We start from the raw sequence: 20,441 nt of genomic DNA on the forward strand, positions 1-20,441 counted from the left end.
CACCAAACCATGAACACCTAGATAACAAAGAAACCTATGTCAGATTCATATTTATTGAATACAGGTCAGCTTGCAACACCATTATTCCCATGAACCTTATCTCCAAATTCTGTGGCCTGGGCCTCGGCTCCTCTCTCTGTGACTGGATCCTGAACTTCCTAACCCACAGATCACAATCAGTAAGGACAGGTAGGCAACAACAGCTCCTCCACGATCATCCTCAACACCGGTGTCCCAGGAGACTATGTTCTCAGCCCCTTACTATACTCCTTATACACCTACAACTGTGTGGCCAAATTCCCCTGCAAATCGATTTTTTCCAAACAGAATTGCAAACAAAATGTTTTTAACTTCCTAACACCCTGTCATTCTGTAATTCTTGAGAGATCTGAAGCCATACAATTGCAACAAGGTTTAAAGAGTATCAACCCACTAGAGACAAAGTCTGGAGACTGGTCAGTCCAACATCAAGAAAGCCTCCAACCCTCCACATTAACCAACTGTGAGAATGAACAAAATGCAGTCATGGGTGTGATTGAGAGCAGAAACAATAACAGCAGAATCCAACCCCTGTCGTCACTTGTGAACTTGTTTGTGTCTCAGCAGGTGGGATGAATTACAAAATCCCTTCCCACACTCTGAACAGATGAAGGGTCTCTCTCCGGTGTGAACTCGCTGGTGTGTCCGCAGGGTGGATGAATGGCTGAATCTCTTCCCACACTTTGAACAGATGAATGGCCTCTCCCCAGTGTGAACTCGCTGGTGTGTCTGCAGGCTGGATAATTCACTAAATCCCTTCCCACACTGAGAGCAGATGAATGGTCTCTCTGCATTGTGAACTCTCTGGTGTCTTCGCAGATTGGATAAGTGAGTGAATCCCATCTCACACTCAGGGCAGGTGAATGGTCTCTCCCCAGTGTGAATTCGCTGGTGTGTCTGCAGATTGGACAACTGGTTGAATCCCACCTCACACTGAGAGCAGGTGAATGGTCTCTCTCCAGTATGAACTCGCTGATGTGTCTGCAAATGGGATAACTGAGTAAATCCCTTCCCACACACAGAGCAGGTGAACGGCCTCTCCCCAGTGTGAACTCGCTGGTGTGTCTGCAAGCTGATTAATTGATTGAATCCCTTCCCACACCGAAAGCAGGTGAAGGGTCTCTCCCCAGTGTGAAGTCGTTGGTGTGTCCGCAGGTGGGATAAGTGAGTGAATCCCTTCCCACATTGAGAGCAGGCAAATGGCCTCTCCCCAGTGTGAACTCGGTGGTGTGTCTGCAGTTGGGATAAGTGAGCGAATCCCTTCTCACACTGAGAGCAGGTGAACGGCTTCTCCATGGTGTGAATCCACTGGTGTCGCTGCAGAGCAGATGAATGTCTGAATCCCTTCTCACACTGAGAGCAGGTGAATAGCTTCTCTGCGGTATGAACTCGTTGGTGTGACTGTAGATGGGATAGCAGAGTGAATCCCTTCCCACACTGAGAGCAGGTGAATGGCCTCTCGCCAGTGTGAGTGCGTCGATGAGCTTCCAGCACAGATGGGGCTCCATATTCCTTCCCACAGTCCACACATTTCCATGGTTTCTCCATGTTATTAATGTCCTTGTGTCTCTCCAGGTCAGACAATCAGCTGAAGCCTTGACTTTACTCAAAACATGTGTGAATGGATATTGTCCAGGCTGTGTAACTGGTCTAACTTTCTACAGTCAGTGCACTGGAAATTTCACTCAGGAGTGTGTGTGTCTCGATACTCTTACAATCACACTGATCATTTGCAGCAGCCGACTGGGCAAACATTCATCTTTTGAGATTCAAAGGCCAACGATATTCAGATCCCAAGGAAATGGGCGTATTCCTGTGATTCGCCTCTAAGAACAATTTAGAAAATACCTCAATGTCAGTACAGGATAAAATTCAGAACAGATAATTTGAGTTTCTATGGAACATTCTTTACTCTCTCATTCCCCCAAAAAATGTGAATCTCCATTTCACACAATCTCCCTCCTTTCTCACTCTGTTCACCCTCCCAGTTCTCCTCAAGGGGCTGATTCAGACTGATTAACAGATCCATGCTCACTACTTCCAGTCCTGGATACAAAAATCACAACAAACGGAACCTGAAGTTGGCAAATCAGCCCATCAAGTCTGCTCAACCACTCCGTGAGATCACTGGCCAATCTACCTCTGCATCATTTCAGAACATAGAAAAACTACAGCACAAACAGGCCCTTTGGCCCACAAGTTGCACCGATGATATCCCTACCTACTAGGCTTACCTATAGCCCTCAATTCTATTAAGTCTCATGCACTCATCCAGAGGTCTGTTAAAAGACCCTGTAGAATTTGCCTCCAACACCACCAACAGCAGCCAATTCCACTCACTCACCACTCTGAGTGAAAAACTTACCCCTGATAGCTCCTCTGAACCTACTCCTCAGCACCTTAAACCAGTGTCTTCTTGTAGCAACCATTTCAGCCCTGGGAAAAAGCCTCTGAGAATCCACCCGATCAATACCTCTCAACATCTTATACACCTCTATCAGGTCATCCTTCGTCTCTCCAGGGAGAAAAGACCTAGCCCCCTCAACCTATCCTCATAAGGCCACCCAATCCAGGCAACGTCCTTGTAAATCTCCTCTGCACCCTCTCAATAGCTTCCACATCTCTCCTGTAATGAGGCGACCAGAACTGAACACAGTACTCCAAGAGTAATTTTGCCACATTATTCCCATATTCCCTGAATCTTCAATATCTAGAAACCTATTTAGAAATATGTATTGACCGTAATGACTCTGAGTGGAAATGTATAATGTAACTACAGTACTATATTACAAGACTAGTAATAATAAATGTACTTTATTACACAACAATAAATATCTAATCTGTACAATATAACCATTCTAGGCATATCTCTGTCCTGTATTAATTTACTGTCCCGGTAAATGTCAGCCACCCCCTGGGGAAACCAGCCCTTTAATTGTGAACATTTGGAAAGAGCCCATCCTTTTATCCAGACCAATAAATGTGTCAGGCTGAGGGAGCAAAGGCTGTCAATGTCTTTCAGAGAGAGAGAGAGAGACCTGGGCCAACCTTTCCAGAGTCTGCTCCCTCCCTGGATTCACTTCCTTACCCTTCAGTTGCTGCAGGTCCCCAGTTTCCCCCAGAATGAGAATAGAAATGGGAAGGGGGGGAAAGAAAGTGTTTTACTCACAGATGTTGGAGACAGGAGGGAGTTTGAGTCTGTCTGAAGCTCAATCCTCATTCACACAAAGCCCGCACTCTGATTGGCTGGAGGACCAGAATCCTTCCGGTCCTCCAACTTTCCCCATTGGCCAGAGCCAGCGAGATCATGTAAATCTGACATGCGCGTGAATCTGACTTGCCCATGAATGCGCATGTGCGGGTGTGGCGTGCGGGCGGGGCTTTGGGGAGGGCGGGGGGGCGCCGGCATGACGGAGTGCGGGGGCGGGGACAGGGCGCGGGGACAGGGGGCGGGGCGGGGACTCGGGGCGGGGCGGGGTCAGGGTGGGGGCGGGGACTGGGTGGTGAGAAAGCCAGCGCACTGACCATCGTCTGGCCGGGTCTTCTCGCCTTTCCCATTGGATAATAGCTTTTTAAAATCAGCCCCAATCCCCACCCCCACCCCCACCCAAATCCCCACCCCCACCCCAATCCCCACCCCCACCCTCACCCCAATCCCCACCCTCACCCCAATCCCCACCCCCACCATCACCCCAATCCCCACACTCACCCCCACCCCAATCCCCACCCCCACCCCAATCCCCATCCCCACACTCACCCCCACCCCAATCCCCACCCTCACCCCAATCCCCACCCCCACCCCAATCCCCACCCCCACCCTCACCCCAACCCCCCCCCACCCTCACCCCAATCCCCATCCCCACACTCACCCCCACCCCAATCCCCACCCCCACCCTCACCCCAATCCCCACCCCCACCCCAATCCCCACCCCCACCCTCACCCCAACCCCCCCCCACCCTCACCCCAATCCCCACCCCCACCCTCACCCCAATCCCCACCCCCACCCTCACCCCAATCCCCACCCTCACCCCAATCCTCACCCTCACCCCAATCCCCACCCCCACCCCCACCCCAATCCCCACCCCCACCCCAATCCCCACCCCCACCCCCACCCCAATCCCCACCCCCACCCTCACCCCAATCCCCACCCTCACCCCAATCCCCATCCCCACACTCACCCTCACCCCAATCCCCACCCCCACCCCCACCCCAATCCCCACCCCCACCCTCACCCCAACCACCCCCACCCTCACCCCAATCCCCACCCCCACCCTCACCCTCACCCCAATCCCCACCCCCACCCCCACCCAAATCCCCACCCTCACCCCAATCCCCACCCTCACCCCAATCCCCACCCCCACCCAAATCCCCACCCTCACCCCAATCCCCACCCTCACCCCAATCCCCACCCCCACCCAAATCCCCACCCTCACCCCAATCCCCACCCCCACCCCAATCCGCACCCTCACCCCAATCCCCACCCTCACCCCAATCCCCATTCACATTGTCAGCATCTTTAAGACTTGAAATAGCAGGTTAGCTGTAAAGACTCACATTCTAATCAGTAATCTGTAAACTGTGTGTGCCTTTATGTGCCCTGAGACCAGAACTCTCCATTCACCTGACAAAGGGGCAAACCCCAAAAGCCTGTGGGTTTACTATCAAATAAACTGGTTGGACTTTAACCTGGTGTTGTGAGACTTGTTACTGTGTGGGAAGGGTTTTGAAGATATCTCCAGTCTTGGGAGACACCAGCGAATTCACACTGGGGAAAGGTTGATCGCCTGCTTTGTGTATGGGAAGGGATTCACTCATTCATTCAACCTGCATAGATACCAGTAAATACACGCCAGGAAGAGGTTGTTCACCTGCTCTGAGCATGGGAATAGATTCACTGATTCATCCAGCCTGCAGAAGCATAGTCATGTACACACAGAGAGAGGCCGCTGACCTGCTCTGAGTGTGGAAAGGGATTCACTCGGTTATCCAGCCTGTGTAGACACCAGGCCGGTCACAGCAAATGGAGACTTTTCATATTGAGATTGTAGATGTTCATTGTATCAATTGAGTCAAATCTATATACATGGAGGGCATTGATTGGATGGTTACTTGAGCCCATGTAATGTGTTTTCCATCCGTGTCCTGGGGTGGAGGATATTACACGTCTCATTCAACCATAAGTTGCATTGGTTCACACACTGTAAGATGCTGTGCCTTTTTCAGCCTTGTGGAGTCTGTGGACTGTATGTGTGTAAGCTGTAACAGACTGCATCCCCTTCTCAGTTACTTGGAAAGCTTTTACTCCAGTTTTGTTTTCACTTCAGTCCCACATTCCTGATTTTTGGGGAGAGGGATGCTGCAGGGAGGAGGACCCCCTTGTGAACCTGCTCCTGAGCCTGGCCAAACTTATCAACAAGTCCAGGCAGCGGGCAATCGAGGGGTTTTTCTGGCCTGACTGCCTGCTGAACTGCACCATCACCCCCTCCTGCCACCCCAAGGAAGCTTACTGTGGTTTAAAGTTTGCAAGTTTCCTTTGGGATTTATGTTCTTTATCAGTGTTGTTTTAAGGAGACTTTCAATTTATTCATTTATCCATTGGCTCATTGCTGGCTTAGTGTAATTGGTAAAAACTTAGCAGATGGAGTATAATGTAGTACAATATGGTGCACTTTGTTGGAAGGAAAAAGGAGCTGAATTTTATTTAAATGGGGAAACAGTGCAGAAAGCTGCAGCACAGAGGGATTTCAGGATCCTCATATATAAATTATACAAAGTTCAGCAGGTGCGTGGGAAGGTTTGACAGGGTAGATGCTGAGATGTTATTTCCACTTGTAGGGAAGTCTAGGACCAGAAAGCATAATCTCAGAGGAAAGGATTTCTCATTTAAGACAGAGATGAGAAATTTCTGCTCTCAGAGGGTAGTGAATCTGTGGAATTCATTACCACAGAAGGCTGTAGAGACTGGGTTGTTCAATGTATTTAAGGCTAAGATCAACAGAGTTTTTATCAATAAGGGAATCGAAGGTTATGGGGATAAATTGGGAAAATGGAGTTGAGGATTATCACATCATATCAGTTATTATCTCTCTAACCGAGTGTTATTTTGAATACAGAGTGTTTATATAAGCCTTTTAGCTGATGTAATTGGTTTACTGGCTTCTGATGAGGGTTCTGAGCGTCTGTAGGGTTTGGGCAGGATTTTCAGTTTGCAACAAGATGACCTGTAAACAAGATCTGTTTTACCAGTGCTCCTGTTTTCATTGTGATCATTATCCTGCTGAGTTACTGTAATTGGTAACCTTTTGTACTTATTGACATGAAGAAGTTCCTTCTTAACACATTTGTCCACCTTATTTGTGGTTTCAAGTCACCACAATCTCAGTGAATGGCAGAGCAGACTGGGTGGGCAGAATGGCTTACTTCAGCTCCTGTGTCTTGTGGTCGAGTGGAAGAGTTGCAGTAATAAACGAGGAGCGAAAATCTCATCGTTAATGGATTGGAAAGCAGACATCAGACACAGGCAAAAGCAGCACCTTCTGTACAAGGTGACCCTGATGGATGGGTTGATAAATTGAAGCCTCCTGGGGGATAGAACTATTTCACTGATAAAGGGATCAGCTGAGAGAGGAATGATATTCTCAGCCGTGGAAGAGAAAAAAAGAGGAAAAGCCAGCCATCATAATAAGAATGGTGAATCAGAAGGAAAAGATTTACTTACGAGGTTCGATTCCTGGCTTGGGTGACTGTGTGGAGTCCACATGTCCCCCCCATGTCTGTGTGGGTTTCCTCTGGATGCTCCAGTTTTCTCCCGCTGTCCGAAAGGTGTGTTACTTAGGTGGATTGGCCATGCTAAATTGCCCCTTAGTGTCAGGGGGATTAGCGGGGTAAATACATGGGGTTATGGGGATAGTGCCTGGGTGGGGTTGTGGTTGGTGCAGACCTGATGGGCTGAATGGCCTCTTGCTGCACTGTAAGGATTCTAGAATTCTATAATTCTATACTATAGAATGCTGACAATGCAGAAAGAGGCCATTCAGCCCATCGTGTCTACACCAACTCTCCAAAAGAGCATCCGACTCGGACCCACCCATCCGCCCTATTCCTGAAACCCTCCGCGTTTACCATGGAAAATCCACCTAACTGACACACCTTTTGGACACTAGGCAAATTCAGCCTTTCGAGCCTGCTCTGCCATTCAATTAGATAATGGCTGATCTGTTCCTGGTCTCAGATCTACTCCCCTACCTATTCCCCACATTCCCTTATCTCTTTTTTAATGAAAATACTTCTATCTCCTTCTTGGAACCATTCAATGATTCAGACTCCACTGCGCTACGGGGCAGCGAGTTTCACTAATTCACCAACGTCTGCAAGAAATAATTCCACCTCATCTCAGTTTTAAATCTACTGCCTCTCAACCTACACCTGTGACCACTTGTTCTCAAATGTCTCTTTAGAGGAAACATTTGGTCTATCTTAACTTTATCAATCCCTTTTAAAATTTTATACATCTCAATCAGATCCCCTCTCATCCTTCTAACCTCCAGTGAGTACAAGCTCAAACTGTTTAATCTCTCCTCATACGTCAGCCCTTTCATCCCCAGAATGAATCTGGGGCAATTCAGCATGGTCAATGCACCTAACCAGTACATCCTTAGAGTGTGGAAGGAAACCAGAGAACCTAGAGGAAACCCACGCAGACCCGGAGGAAACACTACACAGACATCCGAGGCCGGAACTGAACCCGGCTCCTTTGGGCTGTGAGGCAGCAATGTTAACCACTGTGCTAAAAGAGGCCAAGAGACTGGGAGGAATCTGAGGTGTATCAACGAGATCTCCTGGGGAGGAACACTGACATCAGCAGATATGCACAGTCGATAAGGAAACAGAAGATGATTCAGGCTTGGAGCTCAGAGCTATTTGTTAAATTAATTGAGAATCTCAAAGAGGCGAAAATGGGACTGACCAAAGTTACATTTACTGTGACAAGTTTAATAACACCAAATGACACATTTATAAAGTGGGCTTCACAGAGAAACTATGAATAATGTGAGTATTTGATGCATAAAACATGAATGCACAGAGCACCCCTCACAGCGCTCTCCGAGCAGACTGAGCAGCACTCTCCGAGCAGAAGGAGCAGCGCTCTCCGAGCAGAAGGAGCAGCGCTCTCCGAGCAGAAGGAGCAGCGCTCTCCGAGCAGACGGAGCAGCGCTCTCCGAGCAGACGGAGCAGCGCTCTCCGAGCAGACGGAGCAGCGCTCTCCGAGCAGACGGAGCAGCGCTCTGAGACATTGTTTTTATGAGCACGACTTACGAACAGGTTTTAATTACTTGTACAAACCAACAGCCAAATTCAGTTGAGAGCTGACTCAGCTGATTCCTGTTGCAGAACTGTCCTCAAATCGTCCCAATACTTCTGTCTTAGAGACCCCAGTCCCATCTCAATATTGGCACAAGATTCTGCCCATAGGGGCCTCCTTTCTTATTAATGTATTCTCTGAGTTTTGTTTCCCATATGGGATATCTCTCTGTCTCTGTGCTGTTTCCCGCCATTCTATATTTGACAACAAAGGGGTAGGGAGTTGATCGGACTACGAGTACGGCTTTGAGTTTGTTCCAGTCCTAACCCCTCAGGATTCTAATGGAAACCTATGAAGCTTACCCCATCCTCTTTGTTGGTAACAGCACATGCACAGTAACAATTTCCCGAAAGCAGTAATTTGTCCAATAAGGAGTTTATAAGTTTATAAGTTTATAAGAATGTGGAGGCGTTGGAGAGGGTGCAGAGGAGGTTTACTAGGATGTTGCCTGGTATGGTGGGGAGGTCCTATGAGGAGAGACTGAGGGATCTAGGGTTGTTTTCGTTGGGAAGAAGGCGGCTAAGAGGGGATCTTATTGAAACATATAAGATGATTAGAGGTTTAGATAGGGTGGATAGTGATAGCCTTTTTCCTCGGATGGAGAAAGCTAGCACGAGGGGGCATGACTTTAAATTAAGGGGGGTAGCTACAGGACGGATGTCAGGGGTAGGTTCTTTACCCAGCGGGTGGTGAGGGATTGGAATGCCCTGCCTGCTGCAGTTGTAGATGCGTCTAGTTTGGGGGCGTTTAAGAGATCTCTGGATAGGTTTATGGACGAAAAGGGATTGGTATAGGCTAGTGGGTCATTGTTTTTGTAACTGGTCGGCGCAACATCGTGGGCCGAAGGGCCTGTTCTGCGCTGTAATGTTCTATGTTCTATGTTCTATGTTCTATACCTGTTCGCTCTGAAATTTTAAATAATGGATCAATATAGACCTTCCACTCCCTTCGAATTACTTGATATCCTGGCCATCAGGTGGAGCATTTGCATCTTAATTCAGGCTTAGGCTAAATTTCCAGGAATATTAAGTTCTGTGGGTTTCAATATTGGAGCAAAGTTACTTCTTATCGATGTCCCACCAGAGTCGCCAATTGTTGCTGCACCTGCCACACAGTCTGTTTAATTGTTTTATGGTGGATAAAGAACTGCAAGTAGACTTCTTGTTAATACAATAATATTTATTCATACGGTTATTAATCACTGACTTAATCAATAATAATTTATCTCACAGGATACTAAAGTTCAAGTCCAATATTAAACCTTGACTTTAGTCAGTGGAGACCCAAACCACAATTTCCCATCCTGTCACCTGTCAACCATCCTTACCCAGAGTGTAATCACAGCAGGAATAAAAACAGAAGTGTAACAATCAAGTTCCAAATAAACACTACAGTCAAAGTTAATTTAATGTTCACTACTTAACAAAAAAACCGAGAAGTCTGGGGTCCCAGGATTCTTAGTCCTCTTGAGGGGGAGGAGAACTTTCTCTCTCTGACCCTGCGCTCAATTTCACTCCATTATTTTCCAGTGCAGGTAGTGCATTAGAAAGCTTTAGATTGGCTAGGAGGGAGTTGAAGAGTGAGTTAAGAAGGGCTAAAAGAGGACATGAGAAGACTTTGGCTGATAGGATTAAGGAGAATCCTAAGGTGTTCTATAGGTATGTCAAGAACAGAAGGTTGGTTAGGGCAAGATTAGGGCCAGTTACAGACAGTAGAGGGAAGTTGTGTGTGGAACCGGAAGAGATTGGAGAGGCATTGAACCAATATTTCTCTTCGGTGTTCACGCAGGGGGACATGAATATAGCTGAGGAGGACACTGGGTTGCAGGGGAGTAAAATAGACAGTATTGCAGTTGATAAGGGGATGTGCTGGATATTCTAGAGGGTTTGAAAATAGATAAGTCCCCTGGTCCGGATGGGATTTACCCTAGGATTCTCTGGGAGGCAAGAGAGGTGATTGCAGAGCCTCTGGCTCTGATCTTCAGGTCGTCGTTGGTCTCTGGTATAGTCCCGGAAGATTGGAGGATAGCGAATGTTGTCCCATTGTTTAAGAAGGGGAACAGAGACTTCCCCGAGAATTATAGACCGGTGAGTCTTACTTCTGTTGTGGGCAAGGTTTTAGAAAAAATTATTAGGGACAGGATTTATAGTTATTTGGAGAGTAATGAATTGATTGGAGATAGTCAGCATGGTTTTGTAGTGGGTAGGTCGTGCCTTACTAACCTTATTGAGTTTTTTGAGAAAGTGACCAAAGAGGTGGATGGGGGTAAGGCAGTTGACGTGGTATATATGGATTTTAGTAAGGCGTTTGATAAGGTTCACCATGGTAGGCTTCTGCAGAAAATGCAGATGTATGGGATTGAGGGTAGTCTAGGAAATTGGATCAGGAATTGGCTAGCAGATAGGAGACAGAGGGTGGTGGTTGATGGTAAATATTCATCATGGAGTTCAGTTACGAGTGGTGTGCCTCAGGGATCTGTTCTGGGGCCACTGCTGTTTGTAATTTTTATTAATGATCTGGATGAGGGTATAGTTGGGTGGATTAGTAAATTTGCTGATGACACCAAAGTCGGAGGTGTGGTAGATAGTGAGGAAGGGTGTCTTAGTTTACAGGGAGACTTAGACAGGTTGCAGAGCTGGGCCGAGAGGTGGCGGATGGAGTTTAATGCGGAGAAGTGTGAGGTAATTCACTTTGGTAGGAATAACAGATGTGTCGAGTATAGGGCTAACGGGAGGACTTTGAATAGTGTGGATGAACAGAGGGATCTAGGTGTATGTGTACATAGATCCCTGAAAGTTGGGAATCAAGTAGATAAGGTTGTTAAGAAGGCATACGGTGTCTTGGCGTTTATTGGTAGGGGGATTGAATTTAGGAGTCGCAGCGTCATGTTGCAACTGTACACAACTCTGGTGCGGCCGCACTTGGAGTACTGTGTGCAGTTCTGGTCCCCACATTACAGGAAGGATGTGGAGGCTTTGGAGAGGGTGCAGAGGAGGTTTACCAGGATGTTGCCTGGTATGGAGGGGAGGTCCTATGAGGAAAGACTGAGGGATTTGGGGTTGTTTTCGTTAGAAAGAAGGCGGCTAAGAGGGGATCTTATTGAAACATATAAGATGATTAGAGGTTTAGATAGGGTGGATAGTGATAGCCTTTTTCCTCGGATGGAGAAAGCTAGCACGAGGGGGCATGGCTTTAAATTAAGGGGTGGTAGTTATAGGACGGATGTCAGGGGCAGGTTCTTTACCCAGAGGGTGGTGAGGGATTGGAATGCCCTGCCTGCTGCAGTTGTAAATGCGCCTAGTTTGGGGGCGTTTAAGAGATCTGTGGATAGGTTTATGGACGAAAAGGGATTGGTTTAGGTTAGTGGGTCATTGTTTTGTAACTGGTCGGCGCAACATCGTGGGCCGAAGGGCCTGTTCTGCGCTGTAATGTTCTATGTTCTAGTTCTGTTCTAGCCCTGTCTGCAATAATATCTACTCGATCTTTTCCTCTCCTGAAGGAACACTGTGAGTTCTAGGTTACTGTACATAAGGACAGATGCTTCAAACAACAGATCGAGCACGGATGTTAAAGATTCTCCAGCTCTCTCTTTACCCCGATCCAACTTGTGGACAGTTCTTATTCAGTATTATTTCTCCCAATCGATAATATTATCCATTTTACTTTAATTTTCCTCACTTTGTGTCCATGTGCAGTGTGTTTAATTGGATTCTGATAGTTTGGAACTCAGTTTCTCTCTGGAGTGCGTGTTGCTGCCTTGATGGTGTCACAGTGTTGTCTCAATCCCCTGGCCACATTAACCATTTCATCTCCTGCTGTGTGTCCAGTAGCTGTGTGTGTTTGGGACTCGCTCTTCACTCCATCTCACCATGAATTTAGACTTGCTGTTTTTCACATGTAACAAATCACATCTGCACACTCACTGCGGTATCCCCAAATCATGTCACACATTCTTAACTCTCAGATGTACTGATGAAAAGATCAAAGTGAGTGTCTGCTTTCCTCATCTCCCCTGGTATGGTGCTGATATTTCATGCAATGGTCCGGGTTTGTTTTAAGTTAAGTTCACGGGCAAGGATGTAAATATCTCCCAGAAAAAAATGATCAACTTATTCGTCCCATTGACACATTCCTGACTTTCACTAGACGGTAGGTGGATACCAGATGGATATATTCCATTCAAGCACACTGAACTTGAGTTATTTCAATTCCTTTATTGTCTGTTGTGTATTTCTTCCAGGGACAGGTTACAGTAGTTAATTCATGATTCAAGCATGGTGGGGGGGGGAACTACTGGAAACCTCTGGAGGAGCACCCTCCTGTGATACAGCTCTCTAACACAGTAATCACACAGACAGCATTCTAATACAACTCTCAGCTTCAAGTCACAGATAAAGACAGCTTACACAATTATTCAATACACAGAACATTGGAATTTTAAACCAATCTTACCAACGTAGGTTTGTCATTAAACCTTCACTCAAAAGCTTGTTAGAAAATGATCTGTTCTTCTAGAAAGTAAATAACCTTGTTGGCAAGTCCTGCTGATGTCAGGACCTGGGGGTATCAGTGTTTGACCAGCCTGTGATTTTACTCTAGCAGGGGGTAAATCTATCCCCCCCACTTACAGTCCAAATCATTAAAACAAACTCCACATTCCCATTTGATTTCAGGTATTAACATACTTTGTTAGTTTGGTCTTTATTGTCAATGTCAGGCTTGGGTTGTTCCCCTTGAAGCATGTCGTAAATGACAGCAGAAGCAACAACAGCAGAATCCAACCCCAGTAATCACTTGTGAACTCGCTGGTGTCTCAGCAGGTGTGACGAAACACTGAATCCCTTTCCACACTGAGAGCAGGTGAATGGTCTCTCCCCAGTGTGAACTCGCTGGTGTGACTGCAGGGTGGATAACTGAGTAAATCTCTTCTCACACTGAGAGCAGGTGAACGGCCTCTCCCCAGTGTGAACTCGCTGGTGTCTCTGCAGCGTGGATAAACCACTGAATCCCTTTCCACAGCCAAAACAGGCGAACGGCCTCTCCCCAGTGTGAACTCGCTGGTGTGACTGCAGGGTATATAGCTGAGTAAATCCCTTCCCACAGTGAGAGCAGGTGAATGGCCTCTCTCCGGTGTGAACTCTCTGATGTTTCCACAGGATTGTGGAATTACTGAATCCCTTCCCACATCTAGAGCAGGTGAATGGCTTCTCCCCGCTGTGAACACGTTGGTGTGTCTGCAGGGTGCATGCATGACTGAATCCCTTCCCACACTGAGTGCAGGTGAACGGCCTCTCCCCAGTGTGAACTCGCTGGTGCGTCCGCAGATTGGATAACTGAGTGAATCCCTTCCCACACTGAGAGCAGGTGAATGGCCTCTCCCCAGTGTGAACTCGCTGGTGTGTTTGCAGGGTTGATGATCGAGTAAATCCCTTCCCACACTGATAGCAGATGAATCCCCTCTCCCCAGTGTGAACTTGCTGGTGTCTCTGCAGGGTGGATGAATCACTGAATCCCTTCCCACACTGAGAGCAGCTGAACGGTCTCTCGCCAGTGTGACTGCGCCAATGAGCTTCCAGCAGAGATGGGGATCTGTATCTTTTTCTACAGTCCCCACATTGCCACGGTTTCCGCATGTTTTAAGTTTCCTTCAGGTCAGACAATCAGGTGGAGCCTTGACCACAAAGAACATGAGTCCAGTCTGTCTCTGCTGTTATTGCTGTGATTTTTTTTCAGGCTGCACAACTGTTAAAATTCTTTCCGCGGTCAGTGCACTGGAAAAAAAAGATAGAAATTCAAAACAGACAATTCTACTTTCAATCAAACTTTCTTTCGTCTCTCATTGCCCAAAAACTGCAAATCTCCATCCTACACACTCTCCCTCCATTCTCACTCTGCTGCATCTAATATTCACCCTCCCAATTCTCCTGAAGGTACAGATTCAGGCTGATTAACAGATCAATGCTCATCAACTTTTACAGATGCACCATAGAAAACATTCTTTGTTTATATCACAGTTTGGTATGGCTCCTTCTCTGCCCAAGACCGCAAGAAGCTACAAAAGGTTGTGAATGGAGCCCAATCCATCGCGAAAACCAGCCTCATTGACTCTGTCGATACTTCACGCTGCTGCAGCACATAACAATCGACACCAGAACAGCTTCTTCCCCGTTGCTGTCAGACTTTGAATCGACCTACCTTGCATTTGTTGAAATTAAAAAGCTTCATAGTTTGAAAATTAAATTGTGCGGAAGTTAAAGTGTTCAAATTAAAAAAAAATCATGCTTTCTTTGTGCAGTAGTCGAAAATGCTTATCGGCTTACTGATCTTCAAAAGAAGTCAGTCTCTGCTGTTTCTTCACAGCCCCCGTAACATTTTCCTTTTTCAGCCTTCACCAGAGGGTGAACAAGACCAGAATTTTTTCATAACAAATACCAAAGACAAGATATGAGGATATGCTGAAGGATGATCAGAAGTCAATTTTTTAATGGAGTGAGAAAGGGCAAAAGGCCGGGATTTAATTGGCAAATATGTACGTCAATGAAAGATATGGAAAATTTCTTATTTCTGATTTGCTATAATTAACTAATAACTGCTGAGCTGTTTCTCTGTAACGTCAGAACTACTCTGACTGTTCTGTGTCAGCCATTGAGAATTCTCCTTGTGTACAAATAATTAAAGACCTTGCATTGGATGCATGGTGTCCAGCGCTGTTTGTGTAAGGAGTTGTCTGAATTCCGAAATTGCTGTTACCTAAGGGAACGCTAACACATTAGTTGATCTTTCTCTACACCCTTGCTATGGCTGTAACATTACATTCTGCACTCTCTCATTTCCTTCTCTATAAATGGTATGCTTTGTCTGCATAGCATGCAAGAAACAATACTTTTCGCTGTATAATAATACATGTGATAATAAATCCAATCCAGTGTTCACTTCTTTCTGTCCTAGACACAGACAGCTGAATATCTCCATGCAGGCTGTCAGGCAGATATATGTTATATGACTGGACTAAATATGTTTTTAATGGATAGGATTGTTTCATTTGATGAAGATACAGCAAACTGTTCGTGCAAGGCAATAATATCCCCTCAGAACGAGAAAAGAAAGTGTTTTACTCACAGATGTGGAGACAGGAAGTTTGAGTCTGTCTGAAGCTCAATCCTCATTCAAAGAGGGAGAAGCAACAACTTTGCGGGGCAGCCTTGGACACAAGGCCCGGATTCTGATTGGCTGGAGGACTACTGCCCATCCGGTCCTCCACGCGTTACCATTGGTCAATGTCCCGCATGTAGCCAATGAGGGGTGGAGCCAGAGCCCACGTGGGGATGGGCGGGGCTTTGACCGCCAGCCGCGCTGAGCTGTGTCCAATCCGCAGTGTTTTGCTTCTGTAACCAGTGATATTGCTGCCAATGGGACACTGCGTGCTGGGAACGCCCCCTCTGAGTCATTGTGACGACACAATGGAGCCCTGCCTGAATCAGCCAATAGCTTCGCGGTGATGTCTCCAGGTTCAGGTGCGCGGATCTGGGAGCCCCGCCCCCCCGAGCCCCTCCCCCTAGTAGCCCCGCCCCCCCCCCCACTGCTCCCCCAGTCAGTGTATTCACACATCAGTCACACAGACATGTACCTGTCTGCAGCCTGCATGGAGAGAGCACAGCAAGCAGTGAGCAATATACAGAGCGGGGCAAGGCTTTGATCTGCAGAGAGCCAGCGTTGAATCAATGGACCATTCGAGACCCTGCTACCTGACTGACCAAATTTCAGCTGCTCCAGTCTCTGGAACTAACTGTGAAGTTAACTGATTTATTAGTCACAAGAAAGGCTTACATTAACACTGCAATGAAGTTGATGTGAAATTTTCCTAGTCGCCAGACGAGGCCACCTGTTCAGATCAATGCAGCTAACCAGCACATCTTTCAGAATGTGGGAAGAAACCGGAGCAACCGAAGGAAACCCACGCAGACACGAGGAGAACATGCAAACTCCATACAGTGACCCAAGCTGGGAATTGAACACAGGTCCCTGGTGCTGTGAAGCAGCAGTACTAACCACTGTGCCACCATGCCAATTTTGGCAAATGAAATGGCAAATGAGGCTACTGAATTGCCTCATTGTAGAATCATACAGTCTACCAACACAGAGAAACATCTGACTTCCCACTTAATCTCATTCACCAGCGCTTGGCCCGATAGCCTTATATGTTATGACCGAGGGTAGAGGTAGAGAGATTCTTCCCGCTCAGAAAGGACAGCAGGACTAGAGGGCACAGCCTCAAGATAAAGGGGGGGGGGCAGTTTAGATCGGAGTTGAAGAGGAACTTCTTCACTCAAAGGATGGTGAATCTCTGGAATTCTCTGCCCGTTGAAGTGGTGGAGGCTGCCTCGCTGAATATATTTAAGTCACGGGTAGATAGGTTTCTGATAGACAGGGGAATTAAGGGTTATGGGGAGAGAGCGGGAAAGTGGAACTGATCCACTTCAGATCAGCCATGATCTTACTGAATGGCGGGGCAGGCTCGAAGGGCTAGATGGCCTACTCCTGCTCCTATTTCTTATGTTCTTATGTTTGCCAAGTGCTGACCATAGAAACCCTACAATGCAGAAGAAAGCCATTCGGCCCATCAGTCTTCACCAACCACAATCCCACCCAGGCCCTATCCCTATAACCCCATGTATTTCCCTCATTGGTCCCCCCTTAAGGATTAATTTAGCATGGCCAATCCACCTAACCCATACATCTTTGGACTGTGGGAGGAAACCAGAGCATCTGAATGAAACCCATGCAAACATGAGGAGAACATGCAGACTCCAGATAGTGACCCAAGCTGGGAATCGAACGCAGATCCCTGGCACCATGAGGCAAAAGTGCTAACTACTGTGCTACAGCTACCCACTGATCCAGGTGCTTTTTAATGGCGTGAGGTGCATTTCGCACACATCTCTGCACCCTCTCGAAGAACACACCTATTTCCATATATAGGGTTCCATTCTAGAGGGATAGAATTGAAAAGCAGGGAGATCATGTTCAAACTCTTTAGAACCTGGGTTGGACTACACCTGGAGAACATTTCTGATCTCTCTTTAGAATAATATAATCCTGCCAGTGCAGAAGGAGGCCAATTCAGCCCATTGAGTTTGCACAACTCACCAAAAATGCATCCCGCAGAGGCCCACCCTATTCTCTCCCCATATACTCATGTATTTACCATAACTAATCCACCTAACATGCACATCTTTGGACTATGGGAGAAAAACCAGAGTATCTGGAGGAAAACCATGCAGACATGGGGAAAATGTGCAAATGGCACACAGCCAGTGATACATTGTCATAGAGGTTTACAGCACGGAAACAGGCCCTTCAGCCCAACTTGTCCATGCTGCCCTTTTTTTTAAAACCCCTAAACTAATCCCAATTGCCCGTATTTGGCCCATATTCCTCTATCATACCCATGTAACTATCTAAATGCTTTTTAAATGATAAAATTGTACCTACCTCTAGTACTACCTCTGGCAGCTTGTTCCACTCACCATCCTCTGTGTGAAAATATTGCCCTCTGGACACTTTTGTATCTCTCCCCTCTCACCTGAAACCTATGCCCTCTAGTTTTAGACTCCCCTACATTTAGGAAAAGATATTGACTATCTACCTTGTCTGTGCTCCTCATTATTTTATAGACCTCTACAAAATCACCCCTCAGCCTCCTACGCTCCAGAGAAAAAAGTCCCAGTCTATCCAGCCTCTCCTTATAACTCAATCCATCAAGTCCCAGTAGCATCCTAGTAAATCTTTTCTGCACTCTTTCTAGTTCTATAATAGGGTGACCAGAACTGCACACAGTGTTCCAAGTGTGGCCTTACCAATGTCTTGTACAACTTCAACAAGACACCCCAACTCCGATTTTCAATGTTCTGACCGATGAAACCAAGCATGCTGAATGCCTTCTTCACCACTCTGTCCACCTGTGACTCCACTTTCAAGGAGCTATGAACATGTACCCCTAGATCTCTTTGTTCTGTAACTCTCCCCAATGCCCTACCATTAACTGAGTAAGTCCTGCCCTGGTTCAATCTACCAAAATGCATCACCTCACATTTATCTAAACTCCATCTGCCATTCGTCAGCCCACTGGCCCAGTTGATCAAGATCCCGTTGCAATTGGAGATAACGTTCCTCACTGTCCACCACGCCATTAATCTTGGTGTCATCTGCAAACTTACTAATCATGCCCCCTATATTCTCATCCAAATCATTAATATAAATGACAAATAACAGTGGGCCCAGCACTGATCCCTGAGGCACACTGCTGGTCACAGGCCTCCAGTTTGAAAAACAACTCTCTACAACCACCCTCTGGCTTCTATCAAGAAGCCAATTTTGTATCCATTTAGATACCTCACCCTAGATCCCGTGAGATTTAACCTTATGTAGCAATCTACCATGTCGTACCTTGTCAAAGGCCTTGCTAAAGTCCATGTAGACAACATCAACTGCACTGCCCTCATCTACCTTCTTGGTTACCCCTTCAAAAAATTCAATTAAATTTGTGAGACATGATTTTCCACTCACAAAGCCATGCTGACTGTCCCTAATCAGTCCTTGCATCTCTGAATGCCTGTAGATCCTGTCTCTCAAAATACGTTCCAACAATTTACCCACCACAGATGTGAGGCTCACTGGCCTGTAGTTCCCAGGCTTTTCCCTGCAGCCCTTTTTAAACAAAGGCACAACATTTTCCCCTCTCCAATCTTCAGGAACCTCACCCGTGACTATCAATGATTCAAATATCTTGGCTAGGGGACCCGCAATTTCCTCCCTAGCCTCCCACAAGGTCCTGGGGTACACTTCATCAGGTCCCGGGGATTTATCTACCAGATCAGAACTGAAGCCAGGTCCCTGCTGCTATGAGGCAGCTAATCACTGTAGAAATCGAGGCACTGGAGAAGGGGCAATAAAGATTCATAAGAATAATCCCAGAATTGAGAGCATTTAACCCTCAGGAAAGGCTGGAACTGCTGATTGTTACAAAAATATTATCAGTTTAAAAAAAACTTTATTTTTGATCTTTTGCACTGTTCAAATTTGGCTGTACACTGCCCAATTCTGGAACCCAAATTATCCTTTTAAGAAATTTGAATTTGGCAGAGATATAACCATCAAGCAAAGATTCAGACACCAAATCAGTCAATAGTATCAAAGTTTATTGATTACGTGCAATTTTAAGAAACTGATCACCTAACAGGTGGGACATAAGGTAAAGTTTACTCATCACTGAAACTCTACTAACTCCATGCTTTCAAATCAGTGACAAATCCAAGAGAAGTGGACAACGTGAACTCTTGGGGCTGACAGAGAAACAGTCATTGCCCCCGATAAGCACAGACTGTACCTTCCTGTGGTTTCAACTGATAGGGAACCCATCAATGAACCAGTCCCAGGACTAACGACTCATCTGCCCCTGAGCTTTAATGGAAGTGACCATCAAGCTGATAGGAGACCTCCCAGGAGATCCAAACCACCTCTCCCACAGTTAATGTTCACGCGGATCCTGTAAACCTTTTAACATTCAAAAGATGCTGTGAGCCCACCTTAGGCAAGCGGTTGGAAATGTCTAGTTGGTCAGAATTGGTGTATAATTTGTCATCAGGACCAACTCGATTGGGTCCAGCTAATCACACACAAGGTGTTCAGCTTAGGACAACGCCTTCCTTTCAGATACTGTCTGTTGTCTTGATGTCTTTACACGAGCCCCGTTCATTCAGACAGACTGAACAGTCAAGGACAGTGTGAGTGTTCCTGATAGGATAAGCCTTGGACTCCCTCCCTATTTCTTTCCCAGCTCTTGCACCTTTCTGTCCTCATAACAAAAGCTGATGGAGAAATACAAAAATGACCTAAAGTGACTTCTCATTAGCTGCTGATTATTAATGACTTGTCCTTCAATTGAAACTGAACTTCACTATTTGGTCAGTTTCTGGCAGATTCCTATTGATGTAATAACCCTTCAATAATAAGGTTCACCATGGTGGGCTTCTGCAGAAA

General features: G+C 46.5%; 1 protein-coding gene across 1 annotated transcript; it reads right to left on the bottom strand.

Annotated features, from left to right (window-relative positions):
* Window positions 1-369: 369 nt before the first annotated feature.
* Window positions 370-15,610, bottom strand: LOC145357606 (uncharacterized). The gene is made up of 3 exons (XM_080211091.1): window positions 15,522-15,610; window positions 13,219-14,173; window positions 370-1,526 (listed from the first exon to the last, which is right to left on the bottom strand). The coding sequence occupies exons 2-3, from the start codon at window positions 14,033-14,035 to the stop codon at window positions 577-579; spliced, it is 1,767 nt and encodes a 588-aa protein (XP_080067217.1). The 5' UTR covers window positions 14,036-14,173; window positions 15,522-15,610; the 3' UTR covers window positions 370-576.
* Window positions 15,611-20,441: the final 4,831 nt, after the last annotated feature.

This window comes from Carcharhinus amblyrhynchos, chromosome 23 (genome assembly GCF_965287045.1).
Source record: "Carcharhinus amblyrhynchos chromosome 23, sCarAmb.v2.hapA, whole genome shotgun sequence".
Classification (NCBI taxonomy): domain Eukaryota; kingdom Metazoa; phylum Chordata; class Chondrichthyes; order Carcharhiniformes; family Carcharhinidae; genus Carcharhinus; species Carcharhinus amblyrhynchos.

Bases quoted from the DNA above. Each gene is read 5' to 3' on its own strand.
- LOC145357606 (XM_080211091.1), bottom strand. From the start codon at position 14,035: ATGCGGAAACCGTGGCAATGTGGGGACTGTAGAAAAAGATACAGATCC. The intron at 1,527-13,218 runs TGAGACACCAGC...CATCTGTGCTGG, and splicing joins CAGTGTTTCGTCACACCTGC to AAGCTCATCGACGCACTCAC.